At 37.9% G+C, this 26,310-nt stretch overlaps 1 protein-coding gene across 6 annotated transcripts in view; it reads left to right on the forward strand.

The window, feature by feature from the left end:
- The window catches only part of PIGN (phosphatidylinositol glycan anchor biosynthesis class N), a 101,349-nt gene that overhangs the window by 54,179 nt on the left and 20,860 nt on the right, over positions 1-26,310 (forward strand). For 5 of the 6 annotated variants that reach the window (XR_015257643.1, XM_086740334.1, XM_086740336.1 and 2 more), the window contains 9 exons: positions 4,354-4,432; positions 5,362-5,544; positions 8,786-8,922; positions 9,975-10,074; positions 10,203-10,295; positions 11,705-11,796; positions 14,321-14,432; positions 20,652-20,760; positions 25,494-25,596. Coding sequence is in view for 5 of the 6 variants with exons in the window: in XM_086740334.1 (XP_086596460.1) it covers positions 4,354-4,432; positions 5,362-5,544; positions 8,786-8,922; positions 9,975-10,074; positions 10,203-10,295; positions 11,705-11,796; positions 14,321-14,432; positions 20,652-20,760; positions 25,494-25,596 (1,008 nt within the window). In the remaining variant the exon portion in view is untranslated. The remainder of the gene's footprint in view (positions 1-4,353; positions 4,433-5,361; positions 5,545-8,785; positions 8,923-9,974; positions 10,075-10,202; positions 10,296-11,704; positions 11,797-14,320; positions 14,433-20,651; positions 20,761-25,493; positions 25,597-26,310) is intronic. The other variant, XM_086740335.1, reaches the window with a different exon arrangement.

Consider the following 26,310-nt stretch of genomic DNA (forward strand, 5'->3'; position numbering starts at 1 on the left):
TTTTTCCTACTGGAGAGTGTGACAAGGCAGTGATAGAAGGATGTAGATATGCATGAGCTGACAATAGTCAGGTACATGGAGTTTATGTTGAAGGGATGGAGTCCTCCTGCAAAGAATTAAATTCTCAAGCATGAGTAGTCTGTCAGTTTTACATACAGGGATGTGTGTGTGTGTGTCTGGAGCGAAGCAGCTGAAACAAATTTGTTTTCATCTGACAGTAAGCTAGGCAAAGATCTCAGCCTTTCTCTTTATACGTTGCATCTGAAGGTCTGTGATGCTTTCTTGACTTTCATTAGTAAATCTGCAACATTTTAAATATTAAACTACTACAGATCCTAAGGGGTTACTTTTTATAGTAGAATTATGGGAAATTTATTGTACATTAAAATGACTCTAAATCACTACCTAAATAACAAGGCGTAATAAAATTAAACTAGTATTGGTGGATACAGATGTATTTGCAAGATATTTCCTTCTGTTTCAAGATTTTTATTTCATTATTTGACTGCAGCATGCTACCTGTGCTGTTGAGGATGGCAATTTCTGTAATGTGATGATAAACAAGATTCAATGACCAAAGAGAGGTCCCCTTGACATTGCTGTGGTGAACATACTTCGTCACAGTCGTCTTGTTATTGCTGTCAAATCGCTTAGCTTATATGAAGCATGAATTGATGTATTGGAAAGATTAATTTTGTCAGGTATACTTATGACAAGGGTAGCTAACGTCTCAGAAGAGATCGTTTACAAGCAGTTGCACAATTAGCCCAATGGTTTTGTGTCATAATTAATTATGTTTATTCATGAGTGAAGCTGTGATTTCTGTCTGGAACTAGAAAGTTAATCTCTGATAGCCTTTTTAAAAACAAAATTACTGTTCTAGAACCACCATCACTTCCTGTGAAGAATGTGCTCTTAAGTCTTTAGAATCCTGATGAACTTGTGAACACATGTGGCTTATAATATATGTGACCGTAGAGTTCTTGGTTTTTCTTTTAAGTTAAACCTCAGAGTGCTGCACTTTATAGTACATGTGTTTTGCAGTACTTTCAAGACAAGACTAGGAGGACAGAGTTGAGTCCACTGACTGAATTGTCTTTGTGTGTGTTTGTTAATTAATAGGACAGGTATTCTTGTGTTATGGAAAAAGACTTTTCGGTTTTACTAGACAGTTCATGTTGGATTTGGTAGAACTGGATTTTGGTAGCTGGGAAGAGCATATACATGCATAACAGTTTTCTTTACAGAGTTCAGAGTCTTTCTAATCAGTAAATTCACTTCATTATTATTAATATTAATTGCATGGATGTGTGCATTAAGTGACCTTGAGAATACATTGGCATACTAGTAGTGCCTCTGGCACATTGCATACTAAAACACAGGGAGATAACTCTGATCAGTTTATTCATTTCTAACACTGTCTTGTATTCAAAACCTTTTAAACAGTTTCAGTTAAAAATAAGTAGTGCTAAGAATAGTTCAAGCTTTACCTTCTCAGATTTAAATTTTCCTTGTGGTTTTGTTGTTTAAGTCTTGTAGGTTTTGTAGAATCCCCATTTCTAAAGTTCCTTTCCTTATAGGCAATTTTCCACTTCTGTTCATGGCTCAGCTCTGTCTCCTTATGCTTTCTGCTACATCTTGCAAGGGGCTCGTTTTAAGTATCCCATCTACTTTGTCAGCTCTAGGAAGTGAATCAGGGTCCTCAATGAATGCTAAACTGCTTATGGTGACCTTCCTTAATCAAGAGAGAACCAGCCTGTTTGGTGACTCTTCTTTCTAGTCTGATGTGAGATGCAAAGTTTCTCTACTCACTTCTTTGAGATTTTGTTTAATAGGGAGGCAAAAAAATACTTAAGATTAAAATCACACTGTGTGTTCAGCGAACCTTACGTTTTGATACAGTTACATATGAACAGTCCTTAGCTTCTGGTGGAATTCCTAAACTTTACAAACTGGTCTGTAGATGATTGTAAATTCAGCATCTTGAAAGTTATGCCTATTGAAGGTAAGCTAAAATGTGTGGTATGATGCTAGCTATTGAAAATTAACAATGCACCTGCTAACGGTAACCCCATTTGACAAAATAATTGCCTTCTGCAATTGACTTACTGAAACTTTACTGTTTAAAAACCCTGTTTATTCTATTACACCATTCATGTACAGAGATCCCAGGTGCTGTCATCTAAGAAGGAACAGGTAAAGACTATTGTTCATTAACAATAATAATGATTTGTTGACAATAAAAAGATAATTAAGGGATTTACAGCTAAATGACTAACGATATAAAGTGAAAGATAAAAGCAAGTCTTTTTTTAGCTTAGTAAAAATTTGCATTGAATATGACAAGGATAAAATCCACAGAAAATAGTATGTGTAAAACAATAAAAATGAGACAGTGAACATAGGAACATCTTGGATGTATTGAAGTCCTAAATAAAGCTGCTTAATATTTATTCCAGATTTTTTAAAAAGCCTTATCTAAAAGCTACGATACCTTTTTAACTCCTATTAATATCCACATATGGTGAAACCTCCCACTTTGGTTTGGTGTTTTGCTCCCGTTCCCCCACCAAAAACTTAACAAAAGTTCCTTGAGGCAGTACTTGGGTCTAGTTTGCCTACTTGAAGAATTGATTCTAACTTGAGTCGTCATCAGCCTTGTGCACACTTGATGGCTGCGTGCTGGTAGCCCTTGGCCTGTGGAGCTGTAAGGTTGGCTTTCACAGGGACATGTTGTGAAGGTGCAGGAACAACCAACATTCACTCTGCTATTTTTCAACTGTTTTCTAAAATTCTCTGTTCTCCCTGCAAAGTTAAGGTGATCAAACACCATCACCTTGTCATCATCTTTTCTTCCCTTCATCCTTTTCCAGAGGACCTCTCTCTTCCTACCCATTTGTAGATACTATCCTTTGATTCTCTTATAGACTGAAGTGTCAAGCACTGTTAAATACAGTTATTTCACTTATTCTTCTCAAAAGTAAGTTACATTGCTGCTGCTGTTATCCAGTATGATTTAAAGACTCCTGCGCAATGTTGCTGTGCTCTGAACTCAAGGAAACAGTATCAAAATATACCAGGGTGTTATTGGTAATAAAAATTCAGATTGTTCGGGCGCAGAATGCTTTTAATGTATTTCAGGGCTCAATATATGATATGTGTGTATTGTTGATGATGTATCAACTGCTGCTGAGTGGCAGGCAGAAGTGATTCCCAAATGTCTGATGGGAGCTGCAGGAATGAGCAGTAGTTGCATGAGATCAAGACCTGCCTCTGTGGTTCAGCTGAGTGACCAGGCAGATGATTTAAATTGTAGGAGTGAGATCCCAGGGCTGGCCCTGATTTGGCACAGCATGAAGTTGGTGGTTGTGTATGAGGCATGTGAAGGAGTGTGTGCGAGGGAGGGGGTCAGGCATGCAACTAGGCCTTCATGTGCTAGGGATGCTGAGGAGATGATGCTGTGCAACAGTGATGTTGTGGAAGGCGTGAAGGAAAACTGCTGTATGCGTTCATCAGCTGTCAAAGTTGCGGCCCATTATAATTTGCCTGTGGTTCCTAGAGTGACAGTGACTGTCTTTTGTCCTTGTACTTGCCCAGGGTAAGCCTGGGATCCTCTGGCCTGCTGCTGTCCTTTACTTGGAGGGGAAAAAATGGTGTAGGAAAAATGGCTCCTTCCCCCTTCATTTAGTGGAAGTTGGTTGACTGACTTGTTTCTCCATGTTGCTACTTTCTGTAAGGGAAGAACTGTAGCAATTATTTAGGTTGATGATTAAATTCATTAAAATTAAAGAGATTATTATCACTGACCTCAATGTAACCAGGTAACTGCGTTATCCCCTGCTTTGGGGGGATAACAGCTCTCTGTGTAACAGCAGACAAGCTCTTATTTTTTGAAGAGAAGATTGTTAGGCATCATCTACTGTTAGTGTGGAACCTGAACAATTTGTCCTGTGCTGACAGCCTTATGAACTGCTTACAACCATCTATCAAAGCAGTTGAATTGCTTAATTCTTGTATGTGCAGTGCTGCTTGTCCAGAGCACTGGTCAAATAATAATGCGTAAGGGAGATAATTTTCAGCAGTATTAGATGAGAATACCTACATAAAAGAAATATTTCTTAATGCAAAGATCGTGAAGTAAGTTAGATGGCAGCCCTATTGACACAAGTGTGAAGACGGATGTAGGGAGAATGGATTAGTTGAATTTATCTAATTACCTCTAATGACACTCAGAATATTTTGATATGTTTCATTCCAGAGTAATTTTTTATATGACAAAGTTATTTTTTTTTTCTGCCTCTTCCTCTGCTCGTCAAAAGAAGAACGTTGATATCTCTTTATATTGTTGTATAGGCCACTTTCTGATTCTGAGCAGATCAACTTTTTGAAGAAAACGAGACTATATATTCAGCAGCAGAAATACGATGAAGCGGTAAGTCTGGTTTTACTATATGCCTTCTACAAACTCTTTACAGGAACATCTATTGTATGTAAATATTTAGATTTGTTTAACTTGAAATGAAACTGGGAAATTAAACTTTTAAACTTTCTTATGATGCACATCTCACTTATTAACAAAAATAAAATCCTACTGTAAATCTCCAAAATTTTGCATTTTGACATTTTGACTGACTTGCTATATTTTTTCTCATTCCTGTTTAAACTGTTTGTTACTATTGCATAGTATACAAATAAACAATATATGTTTACTTTCCAGTGTAAAGGAAAATTGAGAGAGAAACTGAGGAATGTAGTACATGTTCACACTTCTTAGGCTGCTAGTTGCATGAAAAAAGTACAATTTCTTGCTGCATCATAGATCCAATTCACCTCTGGTGCTTAGGCAAGTTGCTGGGGATATCAGGTACTACTGAAGTGAAGGACATCAAACCCCAGGAAAGGGAGTATTTCAGGCTGTGGAGAAGTCACCATGTTTCAGCTGCATCTGTAATCTTCCTCCTGTGTAACTGTGCCTTCAGAACACGATTGGTTTTCTCTGGGAGTCGCTTGTAGTGGAAGGTATATACGGTCAAATGCTCATGGGAAATCAAGTGGCGTGCTTGGTAGTAGGTGGTGTTCAAAGTGTGCTATCCGTGTGGCTTTCACCATTTGACCACTGTTATGGCCAGGGGGGATGGTGAAGGAGCCAAGTGATGGTTGACTTTATGTCCAACGGGAGTCCAAAGCAGTGAGTACTCCAGCAGATGATGCTGGCTGCAACAGTGTGCCTGAGCGCAAAGAGGACACGTGTGCCAAGAGTGGCGGAGCTGCTTGAGCTCCAGTTGCTTTCAGTTAGGTCGATTTCTGTGATGGACCTTACCGTATTCTAAACTGTTGTTTATATGCTTTGTCTGCCTGTAGGTATCTCTGTGCAAAACCCTCATTAACCTGGCTTTGGAAGGCTTGTCTTATTACCATACTTACGATAGATTGTTCCTGGGTCTAAGTATTGCGATGAGTTTTGTGGGCTGGACAACTTACGTGATTTTGGTGATTATCAAGACCCATACCAATTTGACCAAGACTGTCCAGACTGATAATAAGGTAGGTTGGAAACATGCAATGATTTTTTTTCTATCAGTTTTCAGCATTATATGTATACTCAGTCTCTCTATACGAGAGACCACATTGCACACCTTGCACTTTTTTTGACTACATGTGGAAACTGACAATCTGTGGAGTTTTCTAGCTACTGTAATCCTGCGTAGTGTTACTGTTTGCTTCATTTATTAGGATCAGGATTCCTAAGCTGTATAAGCCTGAGTATGCAGTACTGTGCTTTCACAGTTTCTTCCTTCCTACAGCTGTGCATTTTCCTAGATGCTAATGGAAGTGTAAGCAAACATAGTGGTTTACAACTATTAGAGGGTCTGTCTTTAACCAGAAGTCAATTTTCAGCATTAATTGTAGTAAAGTCACCACTCTGTTCTAATAATACTTGTTTTGAAGACTATGGACTTCCATTTTGATTTTTGTTCTTTACTGTAGGGCCAAAAAAAATTAGCATGTAAATTATTTCATTCATGTCCTCTTTGGCAATATGAAATAACTTTTCAGAAGCTGTGCAGTCCAATCATGATGCTTTTAAAATTTATAACCTGTTTTAATAGAAAGGTGAACTGTGGCTTCACAGATCAGCTTGTTCTCTTGCTCTTTGTGATTTGCAGGGGTGCAGCAGAAGGCATCAAAGATGAAGGAAGCTCTCTTTTAACAAGATTGTAATGCTTTGATTTTTCACAAAGTACAAAATCCTAGGAAATTAATTTACTTTCAATCATTCATCAGGAAAAGAGATACCTCAAAGGTGAACAGGCAAAAAGCTAGCATTTCATTAGAGAAGAATTAAAGCCCTGAGGGAGGGGAAAAAAATCTGAGTTTTTCAGAATAAAAGGAATTGTTTCATTTGGTAATGTAAATAAGAGTAAGCACTCACTTAGCATCTTTACTGCGTTCAATATATTACTCTGAGAAAATTCCTATCGTACTATCCTGAGACTTTTACTGGTGGCTGAAATGAGATAGTCTTGGCCTTTAATGAAAATGATGAAACAAAATTGAAATGGAAAATATTCATAAGTGCTGTACTGCATGATTTAGGTTTTCTTTCATCAAATAACTGAGAAGAAATAATCCAACATGCTTGTTATGTTAGATATGAACAAAATAATTACAATAAATAGACTGAGTATTGGGCATATTAATAACTACACTAAGCAAAAACTTCATGTTTTTAGTTTATATCAGGTTTTCATTAGGTATATGGATTTAACTTGTTGAAGACAAATTTTGTACTAGTGACACTAGTAGGAAAAAAATAAGTGTCTTAGTTCTTTGTCTATAGAATTTTTCTTTCCCTGGTTTTAGTAAGGGGCCCTTTTCTGTAGAAACCTTTTTTAGTGTTCCTACACACTTAGAGAATCACAGTGTGAGGTTAATGCTTCATGTATGGAAGTTATTTGGTTTATAGCTAATATTAGAGTTACTTAAATAATTTTACAGTGAAACTAGTCTACCATTAACTGTCTTCTGCAAAGCACAGCCTTATAAAATTTGAAAGGCGCTTCTGAATACTGAAACTCCATATCCTGTATATATCATCTTTAAAAGTTTTTGGCTTCTTATGCTGCATATGAAAAAACTTCTTTGAGTAGTGTGTTGTTTTGTTTAGCAAGAAGCCTAACCTTTTAATCTATTTTTAAACATCCACAGAAAGTGCAAATCTGGCTTCCATTTTCAATGCATGATCAACTATATTGGACTCTATAATATTTATTTCTCTATATGGAATAAAATGCTGATTGTATATGTTTACTCATTCAATAATAAATTATGTTGTGTGCATGTCATGTCTATATAGATTCATTCTGTCTATATGTCAGCGAATGCAAAATTTAAAACTAATAAAATTGCATTAGGTCAGCTTTCTATATGACATATTTTTTCTTACTTCAATGGCATATCTTAGCAGAAATTCTATCTTAAAAATAATTCAGAACTTGCATTTGCTGTCAGTTTAGATCAAGGCAGTTGTATATCAGTTACGGGAGGCAGACCAGAAAAAATGCTAACCTGTCTATGTGAACTGCTAATTGAATGTCTTTTCTTCTCAGCATATTTAATAGTTGCCTATCTCTACCTAACTCATTCAAATAAACTGGCATTCATGTAGAAGAAAACAGTGTCTTCAGTCCTTACCTACACAATACACTGAAGACTGCTTAATCACTAAAGCTGCCTTTACTATGTCAGGTTGCAATACACAAAGATAAAATTGTTTATTTAATGCTTTTACATAATCTTCCCTTAATTCTTCTGATATCTGAATGTCCCTAAATAAGGAAGAGTAGTTCAATGACCAGGTAAAAGACAGAGGCAGAGTGATTGTTTAATGATTCTCTTTGCACAAACAAGAGACTGCTGCTACCTGATGATTAAGGACTAGCCTACTTGTCTGAGATTACCCATTGTAAAAATTTCCTTTCTCTCTTTGATGTTCTTCCTTACAGCTCTCTCTGTCTGAGAATGTGTTTCTTTAAGTACATGATAGGGAGAATGTTCTAATCTCATATGTCTTTTTTTTTTTGTCTTTTTTTTTTTTTTCTGAAAAGTTCAAAGCTGGCGTTGTCAGTTTAGATTAAATATAATAACAGTTCTAGCTATGCTAGGAACCTTTCAGTGCTGTGTGACTTGTCCTCTGTGGTATTTTGAAATTGAGTAAGGCCATCTCTCCTGTGGAACATTGGTCACAAGCCTCCTTCAGTAGCTGTACCTAAATCCTGAGGAGTTGGGTTTTTTCCAGTAGCAGTTAATGCTTTATATTTTAATTTAATTAGGAACTTTCATTAAACATTTTGACTGTAATGCTATGAACTTGAACTCAAAAGGCTGTGCTTCGAGTCTGTTTTTAGAATCTGAATTTGAGAGTTCTTTTTTCCAAGATCCTTAGCATCACTGACTTCCCCTGGATTTCAAGGATCCACTGAATGTAAATAACATTGCATACAGTTGGCTTCCAGATTGTATAAGGGTGCCTTGCCTGTGCAGATTTTGCTGCAGGACCTTACGTAGAGACATATTTAGGATTAGATCTTCAAATCCTACTGTTGTTTTTTTTCATCTGGCTGGAAACAGCATCCGGAGTTGTGTACATAGACACAAGGCAGCTAGAGTGGCTGTGTTAAAGTAACATTTGCTTTACTGTGTAACTAACAAATGAAAAATAGTGTGTAGTTTAAAGCATTTTATTGCTGTTTCAGGAATGTTTGTCCCACCATTTGTTTTTCAGAAATCTACTGTTCTCTTCTGCAGTTTTGCCTTTGTTGGGATGGTAATAACTTTTTTCCTGTTGATTCAAACATGTCCTTGGACATACTACGTATACTGTCTCTTGCCAGTACCAGTATGGTATGCAGTAGTGAGAGAGTAAGTACAGAATACATTTTACAAAGACTGCTTTATAAAACCAGGTCTGTGTTTCCTTTTTGTTGACAATTAAATTTTTCCCGTAATTTTGGGAGTAAAAGTTGAATATAATTTTATTAAACTTTCTGAAATGCTTGCTGAGACGTTCCAGGGAACTCTGGTTTATATTTCACTTGACGGATAGAGTAGCTTCCAAACTGACTGATACAGCTGCCAATTCTAGAAGTTAACTTTTCTATTAGCAAAAACAAATTAATGTCTTTCCAAGACAAAATATTTTTAGTACTCTCAGAACTGTAGCAAAAGAGTGCTAAAATCTTGGGCAAATACCTGTAGCAGCTGACTTTTGTAAAATGGGACAAGTTGTTCCTTTTCTTCAGTAGTTTCAAAATAATCTGATCCTGCAAAGTGTCAAGCATACTGAACTTCAGCTACTTTTTGGAGAACATGTGCTGGTCGTGTTGAGGATTGTGCTCTGATATTAAACAAACCTGTCTTTTATGGGTCTCCTTTTACTCCAAATCAAAAAATACTTGTAACCTTCTGATTTCTATTACTTACCTAATCTACTGGCAATTCTGTAGATATCAACTCAGTATTATTCAGACAAAATGAGACCAACTACAGTTAGATAATAAGCTGCTTCATAATACACTGGAGAAGCTAACTAGGGATTTCTTTTTCTCTCTAAAGCTTCTGAGTGTTTCATCAGTTATGACAGACATTAAGCACAGCATAACAAAAACTGTTCATAAACTCAGAGTTGATTTGGATAAAGAGTAATCTGAAGCTTGTCCAAATACTGGTGAAGATGTGCCAGAAATGGGAGGGGAAAAGCTGGAGGGTTTTATTGTACATTTTTATATCAAGTAAAACTTGGCAGAAGGAGCCTCAGGCAATCACCCACTGTGTTTCTAATCAGCAGGCAGGTTCAGCAATACCTGAAAAATTTATTGTGCTCTGACCCCCTCCCCGTTCTTCAAAGGTAAAAATTCTGTATTATTTCTGTTTTTAAAAAAATAATGACTATCTTGTTCCATCATTTTGAACAGACTTTCTGTTATTCAAGACCTTGCTGCAAATCTCTTGTCACTTCATATCAGTCAGTCTATCGGATTCCTCTTGGTTTGTACGCTGGGAATTGAAATACTAGTAAGTATTTTATCCATATGTATCAACAGGGTATCTCATTGCTAGCATACCACCTCTTTGAGGAACTGTAAGTTTTATTAATATGGTTGTTTTCCAGCCTTCTTTTGGATTTTTTTTTTCTTAATTAGGTCTTCAGCTTTTTCTACCGCTCTACGCTTACTATTGGTCTTTTGGTCTTTGCTGTCTGGCCAGTGATCACACAGCTGTGGGTTCAAGCAAAGGTACTGTATTGCTTTGCTTAAAAAGCATTTGAAATCGCTAGCAGTTGATTGCATCTTAGGATGTTGGGACTGGTCCCTTTGGAATGCTGCTTTAGATTCTTGTTCAGTTATGCTCTTACTCTGATCTCTGTCATGAGCAGTGTGTAGCAAGGCAAGGGAGTTTAATATCATCTGAATAGATCTGTTATATAGGGTAAGTAATAAGACTGCCAAAGAATTTTGGAGTAGCTGTAAGTTAGCAATCTGTTTTCTGTTAATGATAACTAAAAAATACTTAAAATCATAGGAAGTGCACATCATTTATCAAACTGTCACAGGGGTGAGTGTTGAGATGCACAATTGGTGAAAGTGCCACCATTTAAGTAATATAGTCATTTATAAGAAAAAAAAATTAAAGATTAAAAATACTGTCAATTGATTATTGTCTGCAGTCAGCTGGCACACATTGTTCCTCAGAGGCAGCATTCAGTACTGTTTTTTCCAGGAAAAAGCTCCTGTTTTGTAGATATGACTGAAGTGGCACAGCTTTTAATGTAAGAGACATTTCTTTCATTAGTTTATGCAAACATCTCTTATTTCACAGTATACTTAAAACCTAGAGTTCTGGGGTAAAATTAACATTTCAATTAAAACAAAAAAAAAAAATTGGAGTCAAATTGCTCTAAGTCTTGCTCTGCAAGAACTGTCAAGATGGAGTCTTGTATTTGTTTATTTACAGTTTTTTAATTGTATTTGAGTAATCAAGCAACTTGTCTTAAAAATGTTTTGTAGCATTGAAAATTTGCTTTCAGGAACTTGGATCTGACTTGAGCTTGAAAACTTTAAGTGATATAGCTTTTGATGTCTTTATTTGGAGTAAAATATCTGGGATTGGGTGTTTTTTTGGTTTTGGTTTTTGTTTGTTTTTTTCCTCCTAGCAAACAATTTAGAGAACTACTTAGATCATTATGTTGGTTAAATTAAATGGCATTCAGGTGCAAAGACTGGAAAATGTTACTGTATTGGTAGAGAATAGATGATTAGTTAGCTTCTGCAAACTTCTGGTGAGATTAGTTTTGTTCCTTTCCTCCGTGGCATTACTCATCAGCTTTCTGGCGACTGCAATGTGTGTGAAGGCCACACTTTCAGAAAGTGTTTTTAAGTATAAGCTTAGCTTTAATTCTCATTGTCTTTGATAGGATTTTGGCAGCTGTGTAAATGAGATTTTCTGTATTAAATTGCAGTGCTGTAATACTAATGACCCTATGCCCCTTTTTTCAGTTAATTTTACTCTTGTTAGATGCAGGGGTTTTTTTGCCTGTGGAAGATACTAGTAGCCGTTAGTAGTTCACTGAAGTATTTATTTCTGATTAAACAATTGTCTGTCCACATGACCTCCAAAAAAATCCCGTTTGTTTTTCTTCTTTTAGACAACAGCATTGATCTGGGCTCTTCTGTGTGTGCTCCTGGCAATATTTCCTTTAATGCCTGTTGTAGGAAGAGAACCAAACATTCCTCTGGTGTAAGAATCTCATCTTATTCTTTAAACTTATTTTCCTCTTTGATATTCAAAACTTACACTGACTCTTGATATATGTGAGGCATTTTATTATTGAAAGCTGGCCAAGACAGGTATTGAAATTCAGAATTTAAATAACATGATTATAGAGACCTCAGTTATTCACTAATGTGGATCAGAATAGACTTTTAATTCTTTTGCTGCATGCATTTGCTCTTTGTGTTGTTCTGTAATTTCTTGTACAGAGAAACATTTCTCACAACACAAAAATTTGCAGATTTTACGTGAAAATTCAAGTCATAATTAAAGGAGGAGCTTCACTGGGGTGCAGACATGGTAAATTGCATTGACATATGTGAATAAGAACACTTATTCAAAAGCAATTTACTTTGACAGCATCTTTTTGAATTATTCCGTCTAATTTTGAATAATCTTTGAGTAGCATTCTGTACATAATAAGATATTCAGGGCAATAGGACAAATAGGATAGGCAGAGCTCTCTTCTTCCTCAATGTCAATCCTTTATCTCTTCTTTTTCCAGTTCTGCTTCTCTGTTCTGCGTTTTCCTTTCTGGTGTTGCTTGTCTGATTTTCTACAATTACTGATCTGCATTTTTTTCTAGTGCATCTTTGTTGTCTGTCCCTCTCCTCTTGTGAACTACTCTTTCATCATACAAGCATTCTCTTCTGCCTGGATGTAATCCACTTGGTTGACCTGAAGGTATTAGGCTTGTGGTATCTTTGTAGTTCCTGCAGAGAGAGACTTCAATTGACCTCGGCTGTGACGGCGCCTTCTGCTGTCTGACAAAAGATACTGTGCCCCATCAGAGCCAAGGTGCTTGATCCTCAGCAAAATATGGGATTTGAGCAGTAAGATATCATTGCAGATAGAATTATGAGCCCAGATATTTCCAAAATTATTGACATTCTGCTTCGATATTTTTCAGTGTGATTTAAATCTATTGAAAACCCTTCTTATTCTTGATGCTTGGGCACATTAGAAATATTCAGGACAGATTTACTTTGGCTGTATTACAACGTCTCGGCTGTATAACAAACTCTCAGCTGTAGACACACGTATAGGTATTTCTGCTGGTCCAAACTGTGATTATTTTTTTTTTTTTTTTTATTCTTTAGAACATTTGAGCACAGCTTAGAAATTGAAATGGAATTAAATTACCTTCAGATCTTCCTCCCTGGCACTTCTTTACATTCACCTTACCCAGGCTGTACATCTTTCTATTTATTCCTCTAATGAAACATTGTACCTCTGAAACAGTTTGTGCCATCTGAATGTTGTCAAGGGAGTTTTGAAGCTGAAAAGGCTTGAAGCAGCGATTAAAAATATATGTATGTGTGACACTTCAGGATATTGAAGATAGAGATGCTGGGAGGGAAGATACAGGAGGGAAAAATTAGAGTGCCAATGAGAAATAGGTGCATTTATTAAATTTGTTCTTGAGGAGTGGCACTATATGTCAGGTCAGGACTTTTTCAGTACATTAATAAAACTTGTATGGTACAAACAGGAAGCTCCTGACTCAACTCAGTCATAAAAAGGAAGCATATAGGAGGTGAAAGCAGGGTCAGATGACCCAGGAGGAACATAGAGACGCTGTCTGAATATGCAGGATAGGTTAGGAAAGCAAAAGCTCTCCTGGAATTGAATCAGTTGTGAGGTGTGAAGTGCAGCAAGGCATAGCAGCAAAAAGAAAACTAGGGAAAATGTGCCCCTGCTGCTGATTGCGATGGGGACCTGGTGATAAAGCACATGAAAAAGACTGAGGCCTTCTTTTGCCTCCATCTTTACCGGTAAGAATGGTCATCAGGAACCCCAGCCTTCAGACTGCTGAGACCAGTTGAAAAGTCTGAAGCCTTAATGGAAGAGGATCAGGTGAAGGAACACTTAAACAAATTGCACATGTACGAGTCTGTGGGCCCTGATGGGATGCACACAAGAAAGCTGAGGGAGCTGGCCAATGTCACTGTGGTAATCTTAAGAGGTATGGTATTGGCTGGTGGGAGAGGTTTCTGAGGACTGGAAGAAAGCGGATGTTCTCACTGCTGTTTTCAGGAAGGGCAAGACAGTAACTTTACGTTACTGATCACTATTACTGTTTCGTTCAAAATGTTATTTGCGGGTAATTGAAAGTACCTAAAAATGATGAGTGACAGATCAGACATGTGGCCAAAATGGAGGGTTGGGTTTTTTTGCCACTGCCATTGAAAGACCATAATTTTATTCATGGATGGCAACTTTGTATTAAAAAAAAACCCCAACCCTAACAGTCCTCCTGCCAAAAAACCCTAGCTCCACAAAAAGTAAAAAAAAAAAAAAGTCAATTCAAAACTTCCTTGATTCTGGAATGGATTTTGTTTTTCCAAAGCTGACTGTTGAAATTTCCTTAACTTATTCAGTCTTGACACAGTAATGAATTATTTCATCTCAGTGAAGAACATTTCTATGAAAATTTCCTGAAATTTTTGATTATATTTTCTGGGATTTTATTGTTCTTTTGTTTTTACAGAATAACAGCTGGTTTGCTGACTCTCTTGATCTCTTGCTTCTCATTGGCATCTCTTTGTAAAAGAGAAAATAAATACAGAAATAATGAAGATATGAAGCTACATTTTTATCAGGTCAGTTGCTACTTTTCAGTAATTCTGAATATTAGAGGATTTTTACATGCAAATCTTTTTAATGTACTTTGTAAGAACATGTTCCCACCAAGGCCATAATTTTCAAAAAGAAAACAATTGATCCTAAGAGTTTTCATCTTGACTATTTCAAGTGGACCATGTGCTCATGGTAATGCGCATTTTTAAATATCATAATGCTGTGTTCCCAAAAGCTCATCCTGTGCATATTTATGGGTATTGATACATAGATGTGCATACACATTTTGACGCTCTGCTCAAAGAGTTTGTCCTGCCTTCAGTCTGTGTATATAACTCCCAGTGACCTTTGCAGGAATTGCACATTCACACTAAGGACAGGCTTGCTGGTTCAGGGGATTCTTTCCAGTTTCTGGCTGTTGAATAAAAATGTGAGGCTGATACTGAGCTGGTTTTCTGTCAGTTAAATTTTCTTTCAGATGAAAGCTGAGATTTTTTTCTTTGTAGCTTTGTTAAGTAGGTAGATCTTTTCATAGTAGGTGTTAATTAAGTTCTAGAGAGACTTTAAGATTCTAATAATACCTTGTGTGTCTGCTGTCTTTTTTTTTTTAACTTATTACAAGATAATAGTTTTATATCAGGTCCAGCTTTATTGGTTATGACTTAAGTGCTGGAGTTTCTTATTGAGCTAAACAATGCATTCATTATATCAGTGACTTAGATATGGAGCTCAAATTGGTGAAAAGGAGGAGGGGAAAGAATAATGACTGCTTAAAATGCTTTTACCTGAGCACGAACACATGTATAATGTGCTGGTTATTTCTCTTAACTTTTCCAGCTTAACTGTGGAAAAGATATATCAGTTTCTTTCCTAAGCGTTTAAGACCAATATTTCCAGTATATATTCCGTGGTGGATCACTGGAATGTCTGAAAACAGTTTCTACTGCATGGGTGACACAGAGCAACTGGGTGGACTGCAGCATCTTGTGTGGTGTACCTTTGTGGAGAAGCTTACAGATGATGATGAAATAGATCTGTAGTCAAAAAGTAATGCCAGACTATTCTTGAGTCGACTTTGGAGAATCAGGAAATTCACTCACAGAGCTCTAAGATACTTAATTACATGAAAATGTTCTGTCTGCTTGTTCAGGGAGTAACTTCTTTGTTTTTCTCCCAACCTTTAAGAAGATCATAAAGTTTCTCAAATTGCTCCTTAATCAGAGGATATTTTACAATAGTGATGTTTAATTACTAGTCTCTTAGAGGCTTACCTAGGAATGGAAAACATGGGATCCATCACTCACACTCTGGGTAAGGAAAGGATTGGGAGGGGAAATTATTCAGACTTTACAGGGGGAAAAGGACATTACAGAGACATTACATGTCTCTGAGTAAATACTTGTTTTGAGGTTAGGTTGCATTTGGTTGCTTTGAAACATAGGGGAATACAAAAGGAAATTTTTTGTCAGAAAACTAGTGTATCTAGGCAATGGAATGCCCTTGTTCTCCTTTTTCTTTGGAGTTGGAGTTTTTAATGGGAACAGGGAAGGAGGTAATTTTAAAAATGCTAGTTTGGAGCATTTTGAACACATGAGTTTTGATTTACAACTCCCAGGCAGTTTTAAGGGTGAGATGAAATCTCTAGTCAGATAAAACATACCTATTTTGCAATGACAGACAGTTATCAGGGCACTGACATTAATATACTTAAGCGCACGTGATCAGGTTCCTGCTTTGCATCTGACAAGGGATGTCTTACAAGTAGTTTTTGCAGCTCCTTCATATGTGGAGTTTGGAGGCAGTCGTGGAAGGTTATGCTTTCGTCTGATAACGTTGTTCCTTCCTAAACAGGAAACTAAGATGGGTTGTTTGATGCTTCTTCATTTTGAGGAATGGGAAGGCGGATTAATTTGCTACAGGTTGGTTTTTTCTCTGTGCCACTTTCATGGCAAGTATTGACTGAAGTGGAAGGGAAAATATGGTGTCCCTTCCTCTTGCTCTTTCTAGTTTGTCTTGGGGGTTCCCTTAGCCACTCTGCTAACCTCTTTTATAGGTTCAGCTATGAGTAGAAGCCTTTGAATTATGGCATTACACAATCGAGAAGGAATAGCTGCTGTTTCTAAGTTTTTTCTTTTTAGCAAAATGCCTGCTGATCTGGCTAAACTTCTCTGATCAGCATCCCCTGAGTCTTTTTTTAAATACTTTTCCTCATTGTTTTGGTAGTGTCTGTGTACAAGAACTGTCTTTTAAATCTTTTGTTTCACCTCACCTCAAATTTTTGCATCTGCTCATTTGGAATGAGATGCATTTTCATACAAGAAATAAGATAATATTTCCTGAAGGCTCAAGTAGTTCTTATTTACTGGAGTTGTTCTTCCCAAATTATTTTGGAATTGCATCTGAATAAAGACATTTCCCTTTACAGTCCTCTTCTTATTTCAGTCAGAGAAAGAGAGGGATTCAGCATAGCCTAGGATTTTTTTGTGCTTATGATTGATTTTGAAATTTTTTTTTTTCCTTTTTTTGAAGATAACTTTGTTCTTTCTTGTCCAAGTGAGCTTTCTTTTCCATCTGGGAATTAGCCTGCAGTGAAGATATTATGTCTGGTGAGGAACAAAGCTTGTTCCATTACATGAATTGCTCTCCTTTTGGTCAAAAAGAAACCTGAGTTGGCAGAGACCCTAAGAGTAGGCAAAAAACCCCACCAGTTTACATATAGTCCTCCATGGAAAAGATAATTATTCCCTTCGACCCGGTCCTGAATGATGTATTTTTTTGTGGTGTTTTCTCCATGTATGGGACAGAGTGTACACCTTTGCAAATGAGTATGAACTATACACCTGTATGGATCTGAGAGGCCACTTACAGGCCACTCATTTATTCACTGGTTTTTGTACCTGCACAGTATAGATCTCCAGCATGGCTATTAGCCTTAAAGAAACAAAAAAGTCCCAGACAACCAAACAGCAGGATCAAAAAGATTTTTCAGGAAAAGTGTATGAATAAAGACATTTTAGAAAGTAGAAATGCAAGCTTGAGTAACTTCATATGGTTACATTTACATTTCTGTAACAAAAACTTCAGTTATGTTTAGATCTTATTTTGAAGTTTTGATACATGTTGCTGTTTGCTTGAGGCAGAAGATGTTAATTACACTCTCACAGTTTCTGAAAATTGCCAAGAGTTTCTCAGGTTTTCTCTTGATATGTTTAAAGCAGGAATAACATTTTTTGCTGAATTTTGTTTGCTATCGCAAGGAGAGAAGTGTCTTTTGGTTAATGCTACTTCTTTCTTTGAGAAGTCATTAAGTCTTCAGGAATGCTGAAAATAGGAGTTATTTCTAATCCATCAGCTAGACTGCTGCAATGCTTACTGTAGAACTTTTTTTTTTTTTTTTTTTCAGGAGCAAACACTAGTTTCTCTTTTCCAGCAGTTTCATAGGTGAAGTCCAGTTTTTGCTGCACTCCAGAAAACACTGTCGCTTCCATTGGTTGATAATGTTGGGCCAAGTTATTTATTCCTAGGAGGCTTGAGCTTAATGTGGGTCTCGTGTAGTCAGTTTATTAATTCTCTCCTCTAAATTAGGAGAAGAAATAAAGGGTAGGAATCCATGTCACATCAGTGAAACTAGGAGGAGTATTTTCAGTCAGCCTTGTATGAGCTCCTAGCCAGAGCTGTGGAAGAAGAGGTGCTGGGACTGCAGATGTCACCCTTGGTTTCCTCTTTCTAGCTGTGACCTTCAAATGAGCATTTCTCAGAAGCCAGCTCTTAAGCTGTTCAACAACAGTCTCTGAACTTCCAAGAAGGTTGTGAAGGAGGAAAGAAGACAGATTCTTAGCTGGAGACCTCAGTTTGCATCTCCAGGTTGCATCTGCGCTGTCCCACAGTCCTGGAGATGTTGGTGAAAGCTGAGAGCAGTTTGACCATTACTTAAAATGCAAACACAGGAGTCTCAAAAACAGATGCTGCCCTTCCCTGGACACTGGCATAGATCTAGCAGCAGTAAATTTGGTTTACTAACATGCTCAAGTCATCACAAGTCTTCGAAGGCTCAAAGTATATTATGGGAGATGACACAAAGAGAGTGCAAAGTGACTTCACCAGTGGCTAGGGGATAGCAGAGGGATTACCAGAACTCATGACACTAAAAGAAATTTAAAAGATATATCAAAGGGGAGAGATCTGGCCTAAATACAGCAAAAGCATCCCAAATAAACATCCGAGGTCTAAAGGGGCCAATTCCCTGAGCTTCTGGAGGCTTAATGCTTCAATCTAGCTTATTGATGTCACACAGAAATACAAGTTACATGTTCTTGTGGCCTAAAATGAAGTAGAAGCAGCAGATCCTGAGCTGTGAAACTGGGCCAAAAAACAATGCTGACTGCTAAGTATATCCTCTGGGCAAGTACTACTAGGTGTCACCGCTTCTGGTGGGGGAATGGCAGCTGTTCATTTGGTAAAAAGTAAGGGGTGTGAACACTGTGTAGTTGCTTTGCACTAAAAAAGCCATGACAGCAATTGTATCTTGTAATGCAGTTTTAAAGCACATGTTTGCAAAGTACGGTACGGGCTTGATTTGCCTTTTAGTGGAACTGCAGAGTTGTGAGTAAATAGCAGTAACTGAAAACTTGGCTCAAGCATTTTCTTGGATAAGTGTAATATAAGTAAGTTTGCAGATGACACCAAGTTGGGTGGCGGTGTTGATCTGCCTGAGGGTAGGGAGGCCCTTCAGAGGGATCTGGATAGGCTGGATCGCTGGGCTGAGCTGAATGGCATGAGGTTCAACAAGGCCAAGTGTCGGGTCCTGCACTTTGGCCACAATAACCCCATACAGTGCTATAGGCTCGGAGCTGAGTGGCTGGAGGACTGTGAAGAGGAAAGGGACCTGGGGGTGTTGGTTGATGCTCAGCTGAACATGAGCCGATAGTGTGCCCAGGTGGCCAAGAGGGCCAACGGCATCCTGGCCTGCATTAGAAATAGTGTGGCCAGCAGGAGCAGGGAGGTAATCATCCCCCTGTATTCGGCACTGGTGAGGCCGCACCTCGAGTATTGTGTTCAGTTTTGGGCCCCTCACTACAAGAAAGACATTGAAGCCCTGGAACGTGTCCAGAGAAGGGCAACAAAGCTGGTGAGGGGTCTGGAGCACAAGTCTTATGAGGAGCGGCTGAGAGAGTTGGGATTGTTTAGTCTGAAGAAGAGGAGGCTCAGGGGAGACCTCATTGCACTCTATAGCTTCCTGAAGGCAGGTTGTGATGAACAGGGGTTTGGCCTCTTCTTCCAGGCAACAAGCAGGACCTGAGGAAATGGCCACAAGTTGTACCAGAGGAGGTTTAGATTGGACTTGAGGAAAAACTTTCTCTCAAAGAGTGGTAAGGCACTGGAATGGCCTGCCCAGGGAGGTGGTGGAGTCTCCGTCCCTGGCAGTGTTCAAGAGGCGGCTTGATGAGAAGCTACAGGATATGGTTTAGTAGCTGTGGCAGCAACGGTAGTGGGAAGACGGTTGGACTAGATGATCTTATAGGTCCCATCCAACCATGTGATTCTATGATTCTATGATTTCAAAAATAACTGACTCATGGGGTAGTTTTCCGAAGGTTTTTTGCACCTACTTGATGGCTGAATGGTGTCTCTTGAATTAGTCAAGAAAAAAACGACCCTCTTCAGCTTTACTGCTTTTCTAAGGCAGAGAGCTCTGCTTGAGATGGTTCAAACAATTTCATTTGTCCAGCCTGTTAAGATTGCAGCTTCCTTCTGTCTCTTAAAATCCACCTCCAATCTGCTCTGCTGCTTTTCTTACAGGAACTGTGCTGCCGGTGCAAAGGTCTTGTCTTAAGTAGCCTTCCCCTTCATCCTGCACCTGATTGTGCAGCAAAGCCAGAGGTCCTGCTTCCTGCTTGCTGCTTGAGGCCAAGTGCTTCTTAAAAAAATGGAGGCTTATGTTTTCTGTGATTTACATGCATGTTTAAGGAGTTAGTTATGACAAAGAGCATATCATGTCAAATCAGTGATCATGGGCACTTGTTTAAATGATTAAAAAATAGCAAAAATAAATAAAAACATAGGAGGAAGTTTTTAAAAGCATAAATTGTAAATGCTAGAAATACTTGACACTGTGTATTAGACTTTCTGTTCTTACGTTGATTCAGATGAGGTGTTTATGCATATATTACGCATATTTACTATGGGACAGCAGAGATCCATACATCAATTATGTGTTTCACTGGCTGATTTCTTCTTTCTAGATGTTGAGTATTGCACTTTCGACATACGTTGTGAGCAGTACCCATGACAGTCTTAAGAACAAACAGGGATTGCCTGTACTGAATCAAATTATTAGCTGGATGACTCTAGGTAAGAACGTCTTCCCTCCTGAAGTTGTATGCTGGTAGTTTCTGGGATTTGAGGTTGGGTGGGAGATGGTGACACATATTAACTTCTTCCTTTTGCACATATTCCTTTATTTGACTCCTAATAGTTCTTTCATGTGTGATCTTTCTTTCATAAGTGAGGTTTTTTGAGGAATGTGTTAGAAGGTCTTCTAAAATATTACTCCTTTGTAGGTTTATAATAAAATAAAAAAAACTTTGATTTGCAAGTAGCTTTACGTTTTCTTTTGAATATTCTACATATCTTTAAGACAGCTTTCAGGGATGTAATGGTTTAAATTCCCTTTTTGTTTCACTTAGAACCAGATAAGGGTGATCCGAGATATTCTACAAGCAATCCAGTTAAGCATAGGGAAATGAGAAAAGATTGTTGCTGTATTTCAGTAGAATCGTTAAGTTGCAGCTGAGGGCAGAGACCCTTGGTGTATGGAAGTGCTTTTCAGATCTGCCTTGCAAAATGCCTTTGAACTAATGATGCTAATGTATGTTTTATATCTGTTAGAACCTAATTATTAAAGGAATAAAAACCAATTTACAACTCTATGGATTTTTCACCACTCCAAAATTAAAATCTTAGCATGATTAAATAGAGCAAATGTAATTGTCAGTGGGGTTATAGAATACAGTAAAGCAATACCTTTTATGTTTCAGCTATAATTTCTGTAGGGCTCCATTAGATAATGTTAAGCATAGTTTATTCCTAAGTGATCTGCCACGTGGGATTTTTGTAGACCTAACCATATCCCACGTAAAATTTGATAGCAACTCTTTGCTAAAGAGAACAGGAATTTAAACATAGCTTAACAGAAGAATTATAGCTCTTGTTATCTAGTTGCTGAATGTCTTGTACATTCCTGTACTGGTGACATTGTTGTAACTTAAGCAGATCTTGTCAGTTTTAGCAATCCTGTTGCTGTTTCAGCAAATGGATTCAAGATTAATACAATTGATTGTGATGAGTGTGTATGAGCAATGCTGTCTTTGTAATGTAGTTTTCTTGGGAGCATTTTCCTTTCCACCATGCTTTGCTAACTCTTTATAGCCTGCTAAGTTAAATAGGGATCTCTGTGTGGATTAATTCCTTGCAGTTGTAAGGTCGATGAAATCAATGATGTCCTGCTTGGCTTATTGGAGCAGGAATTGAGAGTAAAGGTTATCCTTCTCTCCTTTGAAAGGGTGAGAGAAAAACATTTTTCATCTAAGAGATTATTTGGGCAGCCAGAGAGGTCTAGAGTTAGGAGGAAAAAGTATATTAGAAATTTTCTTTGCTGTGGGTGATGTTTCTACGATAAAAATAAAGCTCACTGTGAAGTAAAGTGTATATACCCCAAAAGGCTACTTGCTGCTATGGTAGTATTGAATATTTTAGCAAAGTCTTTAGACTAGAGTAGTCATTTTAAGTGAATATAATATACAAGGTAGGAGTTTTATACACTTGTTGAAGTTACTCTACATAATTAAACACAGAACTAAGCAGGCAAAAAGATAAAGCATCCAACAACATGTCCTCAGTACTGCTGTTGGAGAGACATGCTTTGTCACTAGTATCTGCTTTGTTGCTAGTGTATATTGTATCACAAATGTGCCAACATAAGAATTAATTTACCAAGGTCTATGTATCTACTGTAGCTTTCCTGAGGCTGGTGGCATTACAGGTGGTCAAACTCCTCTTCATCTTTTTGCTTAGATGTAGAGGAATGATACTGTTACTGAACTCTCATTTTGCACCTCTTTTTATATTTACGTAATCAGAAACACACAGTTATCCGTATTTGTTCATAATAGTGATAAGCTGGAAATTAGATTTCTGAAGATTTGTATTAAATATTTCTCCCCTCCTGTCAGAAATCCTGATTTAGGATGCTGTTGGCTATGCCAATTTGTCGTGAACGGGTGATTTAGATCGCATAAAGAACGACTGCCAACAGTGTTAGCAAAAGTGGTTTTTAATATGATGTTGTAAAAGTGCAAGTTAACAAAGTTCAGTGGCAAGATTCACTCTATTTAGTACTGCATGGAAAAACATACAAAGGAAAATTGAGTTACACTCCAGTTAGAAGGATTCACAGAGAGACTGGAGACACAAAGGGTAAGGAGGGACCCTTCCATTGAGTCACAAGGTTCACAATGGACTCCCTTGCTTTCTAAACTCCTCAGAGAGTACTCTTTGCAACTGGATCCAGACTTAGCCTCAGGCTTAGTCAACAGTTTATTTCTAAAGGATTATCTATGCAAAGTTTTTGTAATGTTTCATTAGCGTCAATTCAGCATGCTATTAAAGTTACCAAGGTAAAATCAAAGTGGTTATACTACAGGGCTATAGGTGATATCAGTCGCTTACCAAAGATCTGCTGTTGGTAAAAGGTCCTTCTGTCTCAAGGAACGGTCTTGAGAGGTGTCCCAGGTCAAGGGGAGACCACCACCATGCAGCCACATTGCCTAGCCGGGAGAGCTGAAGGAAGGCTCACTTAGCGTGTCATAGTTATGAGATAAAGTGGTTGGCTTTTAGTCAAGTTACATGCAATGGAAAATGTATGCATGAGACTCCTCGTACCCACAACTTTCTTTGTTCCTTGATAAATGAGTTCTGGAAAAGCTACTCACTTTTCGTGTGTTAATTGCGTGATCCATGTTCCAAGCTCACATGCCTTGGTGCTCACTGTGTCACTCTGCTCCTTTGTGGGTAATGAGAGAACAGATTGAAACTAGAGGAGTTCTTGACCTGGCTACGGCTCAGGCCTTTACCTCCTCCAGAGCCTGCACTGAACCACTGCAGTCTCGTCAAGGGGTCGTGCGCACCTGTCACACCTCTCTAGCTATTCATTCAGATGAATATGAAGCTTACCTTCTTTAAAGTGTTAATATAGGCCTATCCTTTTTTTTTTCTTTAGACTAGTTTTTGGAGAATGAGGAAAATGAATTGGTGATTAGCAGGCCTGTGTCCAGCTGGCTTTGGCTGTTATGCCATATGGGTGGTGCACACCACAAACATAGAGGTAAAATCAGGAGTCATAAAGTTAGTCCAGCTGCTTCCCACATTCTTCAGAACCATCTTTATGTTAGCACATATTTAAAAATGAATGTATATTGTATTCTAAAGTTCTCACCAGTGGAAATCTTTCATAGGAACTTGCCAAATTTTGAGGAATTTGGGGTCACAGCTGTGTGCAGAGGACACGTACAGAGATTTGTATAGTTCAACCAGAAACCTGCAGGTCTTCTGGTGGTTAATATCTGATGTATCACATCAGAGATGGAAGGGATAGACTAATTATCATCTGCTAGCCACTCATCTGTTCTTATCTCTGATTGTGCTTGGAACACGACACACATCTGATGTGTTGAGTGCCATTCACAGAGGCTGGTTGCCACACTGATTTTCTTTCCAGCCGTTCTGACTTGCAGTGAGTGTCCCTGGAGTTCCTCCTTGAGTCAAGCCTTCTTTAAGTATGGAAAACTACAAGTGTTGCTGAAAGGCTGGAGCACCCTTGAAATGAAGTCACTTATTCTGCAATTGTAGCAGTGGCCAAGGCTGAAAGACAGGAAATGAAACATACTGACCCATAGGTTTTAGGAACAACATAATCTGTCTTTTATTAATATGTTTACTATAAATACTAATGTATACTATGACAATAAGCACAAGAAAGCACTTTCCGTATATTATAGTTTTATTTCTGTTCCTTAATTGAGTGATTATTAATTATGACTTATTGTTGATGCAATCTTTGAATGATTCAGTAATGTGAGGACACTACGAAGAATCACACCAGTATTTTTTGTCAGCACACCTCTTCATAAAAACAAAATTTTCATATTCAACAAACCAGGTTTAGAGATTAAATCACAGCAATGGTTTTCCCTCTCCTGTTACTTGCTTCAAGCACTGGCCACTTTTTCTCTGTGTTTCTTCCTCTTTACTCACTCTTCCAGTAGCTCGTTTCCCCTCTTTGCAATTTTCCTCACCTCCTGCAAACTATTGTGCCCCTGCAGAAGTTTCCCAGCTAGATGAGTCTCTTTAGGGGTAGCACAGACTCTGCTAACCAGGGCTGACCGGGCAGTTGAGCAATGGACTGCACTAAGGAGCTACATGCAATTCTTAAGATCCCACACCTGCATTAGAGAAATGCATTACACGTTGAAGGCAAGAAGCATGAATCACGATGCGTAGGTCCCCCGTAGTTCCTTAAATATTGCTGGTTTAAACCTTTCAATAAGTTGATAGTTTCTGTGTCTTTACTACCAATATTTTCTGTGGCACATTGAAATATGTCAGGTTTCCTAGTCTAATCCAGTGAAGCAGTGGTTCTGTAACTGCAGCCTTTGAGCTGACGAAGGTCCTCAGGGCTGTGGTAAGTGCTTCTCAGAGTAGTATTAAAAAGTCAAGTTTTACTGTTTTTTGTGGTAGTGCTTCTGCGTCATCTGAAGGACTTAGTAACATCAGTTAATGAGAAATTATAAAGGCTGTAAGGTAGAAAGACAGGGAATTAAAATGATAGAGAACTAAAATTACTTTTAATAAATGTTAAGCATTCCAAACATTGTGTTTTCTTTAGCAAAAGTAACTTCTGAAAAGACAAGGGCGTATATGACCAGTGTTTAATTTCTGTACATGAACTGTCAAGATTTGAAGAATGTTATCTTGTTGCTGAGTGTGAAATGTTTTGCATGTAGTGACTGACAGATCTCTTATTGCAGTTTCTTCCTCAGTGTTGCCGTTACTGGGCCCCACGTTTCTCTTTCAGCGACTGTTCAGCATACTGCTCTCCATGATGTCCACGTACCTGCTCCTCAGCACAGGGTACTTCTTTCTTACTCTGTTTGGATTGGTTTTACATATGAAAATCAAGGGCTAAATGTGAAACTGATGAATCGCATGAACATTTCTGTTAAACGTGCTTTCTGTAACATGTGCTTCCAGCTGGAGTCTCACCTTTTATCTCCTTCTTTAGTTTCATAAATAAAATTCATGGGGAACTTCCATATTCCTCCTTGTATTATAAACACTGTTTTGTTGACATTCCTTTCAGCTAGACCAAGCAGTGGCTGGAAGGGTATATATTCAAACAATCTTGCACCAAAATAACAAAGTCTGGTTTAGTTTATGTCTTCTTGTTTTGGCATGTGCTTTTCTGCCTGCGAAAAAAAAAGGAATAACTTCTCCCCAAGCTGCTCAGCACTGGTGTCTGTTATGGCATAAATAAAATCTGACAGGAAACAGGTAGCCCTGAAATAAGGGAAAATTTTATTCAAAGAGATTTTCATGGAAGTCATTTTTTTTCAAAGAGATGCTAGTCCCCATAAAGAGTAAGGCTTGCTTGCTGCTTTTTGGATGGAAGACAACTCCTCAGAGCTTGTAAATGAAGAAAACACTGTGTCAGCCAACCCTTTTTTTTTCCAGACTCAGTAGCTCTTAAGAGAATAATTAAAGGAGAGTACAGGAACCATTCTTTCTACCTCCACTCTCACTTATACTCTGGATTTAATTACACTGAAAAATTAAGTGGAATAAAAT

The sequence above is a fragment of the Chlamydotis macqueenii genome, chromosome 2 (assembly GCF_036417535.1).
Source record: "Chlamydotis macqueenii isolate bChlMac1 chromosome 2, bChlMac1.mat, whole genome shotgun sequence".
Lineage (NCBI taxonomy): Eukaryota > Metazoa > Chordata > Aves > Otidiformes > Otididae > Chlamydotis > Chlamydotis macqueenii.